The 7,194-nt window shown below is 46.2% G+C and overlaps 1 protein-coding gene across 10 annotated transcripts; it reads left to right on the forward strand.

Moving 5' to 3' along the window:
• Positions 1–153: 153 nt before the first annotated feature.
• On the forward strand, positions 154–6,314 carry OARD1 (O-acyl-ADP-ribose deacylase 1). 10 transcript variants are annotated; one of them, XM_036318247.1, is made up of 6 exons: positions 154–290; positions 1,115–1,218; positions 1,519–1,663; positions 2,880–2,938; positions 3,938–4,050; positions 5,645–6,314. In XM_036318247.1, the coding sequence occupies exons 2-6, from the start codon at positions 1,156–1,158 to the stop codon at positions 5,745–5,747; spliced, it is 483 nt and encodes a 160-aa protein (XP_036174140.1). In that variant the 5' UTR covers positions 154–290; positions 1,115–1,155; the 3' UTR covers positions 5,748–6,314. The 10 variants fall into 10 exon arrangements, with proteins under 10 accessions (XP_036174140.1, XP_036174146.1, XP_036174142.1 ...); XM_036318253.1 differs by having other exon boundaries at positions 1,115–1,194; XM_036318249.1 differs by having other exon boundaries at positions 287–399.
• Positions 6,315–7,194: the final 880 nt, after the last annotated feature.

Raw genomic sequence — 7,194 nt, forward strand, 5'->3', positions numbered from 1 at the left:
TCGAAGGAGCACTGCGCAGGCGTCCCCGAAGCCACGCCCACTTTCCGGAATAGCTACCCCGCCCGACGGAAAAGATACGCCGGCGTCTTTTAGACGCGCCAGGCCCTTCGACTAGGACACTGCCCTGAACATATTACTACGCAGGCGCTAACTAGCTCGTTGGCCAACTTCCCACCCCTTTCTTTGCGGCCAGGGGAGGCACACCCCGGGCTAATGCGCAAGCGCCGTTCCTTCCCGCTCGCGGTGGCGGTCTCGTTACGCATGCTCGGGTGGCGGAGGGAAACTGCACGGTATGCACCGCCGGAAGTTCGGCGGCCATCACCAAAGAGTGCTGGTCGGGCTAGCTAGCTAGAGGGGCCCGTTCCCGCGTCGCTCCCGGGTGGTGGGCGGCCATCTTAGGTGCGTACTCTCAAGGGCCGTGGCGGGATTGGTTCCGCGTCTGGTGTCGTCGGCCGTTCCCCACCTACCAGGGCCGGGTCTGGAGCCCTTCCCCGCGGGGCGGGACCTCCTAACGGCCGACTTCAGGTGCAGGGTAACCCCGGTACGTTGAGGCTGAGAGCGAGCGTCCTCGCTCCTCCCCACGGGACCCCGGGACAGGCTGTGCACTCTCGCTGACAGACCGTGGGGTAGGAGACGAGGGTGGGAGGCTCCTCTAGGCTCCGCCCTCCTCCCCCAGCCGAGGGGAGTGAGCCTGGGAAGCCGCCTTCCCTCTCCTTCCTGCGCGGGCAGTACCCTCCCCTGCGCGTACGCTCCCGAGTTGGGGCGCGAAGTCCCTCCTTTTTTCGAGGCCAAACCCACCGAGTTTCGGGGCTGCCCTAGGCCCGCCGGGCGCCGGGCAGGCGGAGGCGTGCCCTGGGGCCGCCTTTTCTTGGAGGGCGGAGCGGGCGCCCCGGGAAGGCGCGAAATGCGAGCGGGCCCGGCTGGGCATTGCCCGCTCCTGGCCCCAGGCGCCTTGTGAGATTTCCTAGGGGCCGGCCGAGGTCACGTGCAGGGATGTCACATGCAGGGGTAGACGTTTAGGGGGGAGAAGGGGAAGAAGTGGGTGGTCAGGGCGATCTGAATGCAATATACTCAGGCTGCCTGGGCCTTTTTCTTGACTGTTCCCTCCTCATAGCTGGAGAAGCATTTAAATCCTGGAGATAGCAACTCGGCGTCATGGCCAGCAGCCCCAATGAGGATGCAGAAGGAAGCAGAGTGCGTAATAACCACTCACTTACGGTGAACGGAAATTCAGAATAATTGAGGTCACAAACATAAACACTTTTTCATGAAACCAATAATTGAATTGTCCCCCCACCCCCGCGCCCCAGCTGATCTATGTTGGAAAGGCTAATGCCACCTAGACAGAGACCGGCCGTCACTTTCCTTTGACATAGGCTTTAATTCGCGTGGTTCACTGCTTACATTCTAAGGAGTTGGCTTTTGATCAAGAAGGTGGGGCGGGGTGGTGGGTACGGTAAAGGAGAACTAGTATTTTTCTGTAGCTAATAAAACATTGTCCCCCTTTGCACATTTTAGATCACCTATGTGAAAGGAGACCTTTTTGCATGCCCCAAAACAGACTCTCTAGCCCACTGTATCAGTGAGGACTGTCGCATGGGCGCTGGGATAGCTGTCCTCTTCAAGAAGAAATTTGGAGGGGTGCAGGAACTGTTAAATCAACGTGAGTTTTGAAAAACAGTTGAACTCTTATTCCCTGGCGGGAGCATCTTTTGACCTCCTGTTGTACTCATTAAACAAGATATACATGTAAACAGGAGGCTCCTGACCACTGAGTACTTTCATTTTACTCATCAGATTAAGTTTTTCCTCCACAAAAATAGCCTCTAGTTTGGGTCCTTATTACGCCCAAAGTTCTTGTAAACGTTTCTATTCTTTTCTTCCTCTAACATAAAGCTCTATTGATAATACTCCACTTCTCTGGAAACCTTAATTATTTTGAAGTGCTTAGCAAAACCCACAGTTACTGGTGTGGCATTCAAGAGCCTCTGTTTACCCGTACTGCCTTTAGGAGTTTAGAATCCTCTTGCTTACATACCTCTCCTGTCACTTCCCGCCAGTGATTTAAAACCAGAGGTGTATAGTAGAGTCATGTGGAGCTTCTGAAGCAGTCGCTCAGACCACAGTCCAGGCTTATTCAATCACCTTCTCCACCAGTGGTTCTGATTCCAGCCTTTAAAAAAGCAATTTCTTGCTGCTTTGTATTGTATTATATGGACATGACACTTTTTCTTGATGGAAAGCTTATAATTAGAAACTTTTTTGTACACTTACGTTCCCCATAATGCTTAAACATTAGCTCTTTGTTTTTTTAAAAAATATATTTTTATTGATTTCAGAGAGGAAGGGAGAGGGAGAGAGAGATAGAAACATCAATGATGAGAGAGAATCACCGATTGGCTGCCTCCTGCATGCCCCCCACTGGGGATCGAGCCCGCAACCCGGGCATATGCCCTGACTGGGAATCGAACTGGTGACCTCTCCGTTCCTGGGTGGACACTCAACCGCTAAGCGACACCCGGCTGGGCTAAACATTAGCTCTTTGTATGTAAAAGTGAACATGCATTTGGCAAAGGAAGAATGCTGTATATTCTAAAACATTTCTAGGCAGGAGACAAAGTTTTTAAGTGAACAGTAAGGGTGTACTTGAAAATAGGAGCAGGACAGGAGATGGGGTATGAGGAGAATAGGGTTGAGAAAACATGATTAAGAAAGCTGGATGCTAAGGAATACAGTATTTAGGAAAGCTGCTGAGCAAAGTGTTCATAGGCGACAATAGGTTTAGGTAAACCACTCTAAAGATTTTTTTTAAATCTAAAAATGGAGCTCAGTGTTTTGATTTTCATTTTTCTTTCTACTATTAAATGATTTTTTCTTAGAAAAGAAATCTGGAGAAGTGGCTGTTCTGAAGAGAGATGGGCGATACATATATTACTTGGTAAGATGGGGCCTATTCTCAATATGTTCTAAGGATTGGTGAACAGATAGGCTGCACTGAATTTGTGTTGATCATGATAGTCCATTCTAGACAACCAGAGATGTCAAAAAGCGTCTGATCTCATGCCAGCTCAGGTCCAGTGGGGAGGCTGTGGAGCTCCGGGTTAGAAGAGAAGCATCCAGCTCCATGGGAAGGAGTACTGTGACGTCTTCCCAGGGCCTGTGCTCTAAGACCTGGAAAAGTTAGGGATGCCTCTCGTACTTGAATTCCTTCCTCCTCATAGTGAGAGAGAGAAACTATCATGTCTTGAGACAGATTGCCCAAAGCAGTTTTTCATCCTTCTCCATCAAATGCACTCAGCTGCTTGCCTGCCTGCTGCCTCAGCGGGGAGTCTTCCCCTGTGCACATGGTCCGCAGCCCCAGAAAGAGTGGCTTCTTGGCGATGGTGCTGGGTGACTTCCAGCCAGCCCACTGAGAGCTTGGTGTGGACAGCGCACTAAGGGTGTCACGTCTTTGAAAGCTGTCTGTAAGGCTGCTGGGACTTCAGTATTATTTGGAGTACTTCCAGCTTGTCTCTGTTCTTTTATGGAGAAACAAAGGGCAAGCAAGCATCGTTTCTAAGTAAATAAACTTAGGACGCTTTTGAGTGGTATGGGTTCTTGTTACAGATATGCAGCTCATCTCTTGGAAGTGGCACAAAGACTTTCACCTACTTGGCTTAGAAACAATACACAGTAGGCACAGCCTGTTAACCTCCTGGGCTTGAGAGAAGGAAAGATTATTACCTGGCAGTGTCTGGGTTTCTCAGGCCCTATTTAGTTGATTTTCCTGAAGGCTTCCCATAACTGGAAGGGACAGTATGACATTTGTCATCCCTGCTTTAGACTGCTCTATAAAAATACACTTTTTGTTTCAATTATCAGGATGTTGGGAGATGTGATGGCTTTTCTTTGGCTATCATTTTGGACTAAGAGAAGTTTGGATTCTTTCTTTACTCAGATTACAAAGAAAAGGGCTTCACACAAGCCAACTTATGAAAACTTACAGAAGAGTTTAGAGGCCATGAAGTCCCATTGTCTGAAGAATGGAGTCACAGACCTCTCCATGCCCAGGCAAGGAAATCCAGGGCCCTAAGTGAAGACCTGATTGGTGGGGTTTAGACAAATGACTTACAAGCTTAATCCAAAATACAGACTTAAAGGTGGGCAAATTTCAAAACTTTAAAAATATCACCAGTGAACCAGTCGTCAGACCTTAGACCAAAGCATACCCGTTTCTTAGCTTGGGTTGAGTGACTCAGGATAATTAAAACCCACACCTGCCTCAACCTATGTAGTAGGGAGGAACCATTGTTCAGTCACATTTGTTAAATTTCTGTGTCCTCTGCCTGAATCTTAGCTTTGATTCCTGAAGCAATGTAAGCTTAAGAACCAAGACAGAGCAATTGTGATTTCCCTCTGGGCCACTGCAGGTGTCCCAAACCTGTTTATCCTGCGCAAAAAAAGCTGTAAAGGATCTCTGCCTTTTAAACTGCCTGCTTGTTGATGGTCACCTTGGGCAGTAGCCAGAGGATATACCCCTGAGGTAATGTCTTAGACCAGCGATGGCGAACCTATGACACGCGTGTCAGAGGTGACACGCGAACTCATTTTTTTGGTTGATTTTTCTTTGTTAAATGGCATTTAAATATATCAAAAATATAAGTCTTTGTTTTATTATGGTTGCAAACATCAAAAAATTTCTATATGTGACACGGCACCAGAGTTAAGTGAGGGTTTTTCAAAATGCTGACACGCCGAGCTCAAAAGGTTCACCATCACTGTCTTAGACCCTCCCTATTGGCAACTTAAGGAATGACATTGGGGTTTTTCAGTAGGCCCTTTGTATCCTTTTCAGGAAATAGGCTTGCGCTCACCTCTCTTTCTGTCAGTCTAGTTTTGAGTCAGTGCTGACCGTGCATGTGGGTTTATTTCAAGCTCTAAGTTACTTAAGTGACTACAGGGTCCCTCGTCTTACACTGGTCTTTAATATACTTAAGGATTATGTATCATAAACTTTTTAAAATCGAAATATTTTTTCAGGGACTTAATCATCACATTACATGAGATTAGCATTTTAAAGCCTTTCTTTTTCCCCCCAGAGATGTTGAGGATCAATAAGGCAACATCTTAGAAGAAAGGTGCTAGGTAATAGAGTTTGTGGGTCAGTAAAGGTTCTTCACCAGGGTGTTGCAAAGAACTGAATTGCAGTCAGCTTGACATTTCTCAGCATTCCATCTTCTTTCTTTGCAGAGATCCTGTCCTTTGTCCTCTTTTTCTTTTATCTTGCCTAACTTTCCATGATCATAAGTATTTTTAAAATGCCAGTCTTCCCCCATCCTCCCACAGCTAGTTTTCATCAGCAGACATAGAAGGATAGTGTGTGTCCCGTGTCACAGCAGTTACACATTGCTCAATGTTGCTTGGACAATGGGGAAGTGGCAACAAGTAGGTAAAAGAGAAGTGACAGCTGTGGGATGTTGGTGCTGTCAGGAACAGCCTTGGGTGACTCACAACAGGAATGCCAAGCTTCCACCATGGCTGCCTATAGTGCGAGATCAGATCATTGGTTCTCATGCTCTGGGGGAATGCAGCCTAAAGGAAGAGAGCAGGATTGATTTCCTAGACACCTTCATGGCAACCAATGGAGATGTTTTATCTTTTTCAGGATTGGGTGTGGTCTTGATCGTCTGCAATGGGAAAATGTATCCACAATAATTGAGGAGGTGTTTGAGGCAACAGACATCAGAATTACTGTGTACACACTCTGAACAGATGAGCATTTTGGATGTGACCATGTTTTCCTGTGTCATTCCTACTGGGCCACAGGACTGGGCAAACTGACTTCAAAAATGATCAGAGGAAAGTTTCATGTGAAATTGTCTGTGTCACAGGCCATGCTTGGGTTTCTGTATTCCCATGATTGGACTGGGACTCCGAAGGAGGGATTGCTTGGGAAATGTTGCTGTGATTTTTTTTCTTTTCTTTTCAGCAAGGTAGGTAATAGCCTGATATTAGGCAGGGAACCAGGTGTTGGGCCCTATGATCCTTTTTGCCCCAGGATGCTACCTAATTTGTTTGGCTTGCCACTAGGTGGCAGCATTGATTCTACTTCTCTGCTGTTTCAGAGAAATTTCAGGAAGAATAACTTTCAGTTAATTTTGCATTTTTTGTCATTTGTGCATTGACGTTGTATTATCCGTATGCCCTCAAATTCATCCTAGGAAAGAATTTTGAGGTGCGTTTCTTTTGTTTAAATTACAAAAATGGATTTTTACATTGTTAACAAGGAATTTGTGGGGGGAAAAGTGGGAAAATAAATATCTTCTTGGGCTACAGTGAGGTTCTGTACACATGTTTGTGTTGTTCTGGACTTGGATAACGGAGGATTCACCTATAATTTAATTTGGAAAAATCAGGGGTCTAGTGGGAAGGCAGCAAGGTGAAAAATAAAAATGGATGGCCTCTATGGGTCAGCTCACTGGTAGGGCGGATTTTAGAAACCACTCATGGTGAACTCTTCTGTTCACTACATAGTTTGTGAACCTTTCTGAATTCAGTCATGAAACATGAAATAATGTATGGTAAATGCTTGGCAAAGTGCTTACTGAGGAGTAATGACTTCTCAACACAATCCATATGAATCTTCTTCAAAAAAGACTCACTTCCAAAAAAAACTTCTATTTTGGTAGTAGGGGGGTTAGGGACGATGGCCAGGTTTCTTTGTTTTTAAGCTCCAGAGGACACTAAGGTATAACTAGCTGGGAGGGAGAGCAGTAAATATTAATCCTCTTCTTAAGCTAAGAAAGCAGCACTTTGTCTACTCTTGTTTTTGTGGTGGGAAAAGAAAGTTCATGAGTTTAGCCAGTGGTTCTGTATCAGGGGTATTGGGAAACAAGTGGAGTTTTCATCACCCCCCCTCCCCGCCCCCGTCCCCTGTACTATGGTGTTATGAGTTAAAACAGTTAGACCTACTATTGATTTTCTCCCTTGAGTGAATTCTGGGCCTTCATGGGACTTGCTTTCTCAAGTGGACAAGAAGTGGATTTTAGAATGTGCTTGTTGAAACAGCAGGAGAGCACTGGTTAAATATAACCTTTGTACTTTAGACTTGTGTTCTTATCACATTGCAGCCTGATACGAGGCAGCAGTTTAAAAAAGTATTCAACATCTTTTGTACCTCTGTGTGGAACACACAGCTCTCCATGTAGTTGGGGT

The sequence above is a fragment of the Myotis myotis genome, unplaced genomic scaffold (assembly GCF_014108235.1).
Source record: "Myotis myotis isolate mMyoMyo1 unplaced genomic scaffold, mMyoMyo1.p scaffold_m19_p_7, whole genome shotgun sequence".
Classification (NCBI taxonomy): Eukaryota; Metazoa; Chordata; class Mammalia; order Chiroptera; family Vespertilionidae; genus Myotis; species Myotis myotis.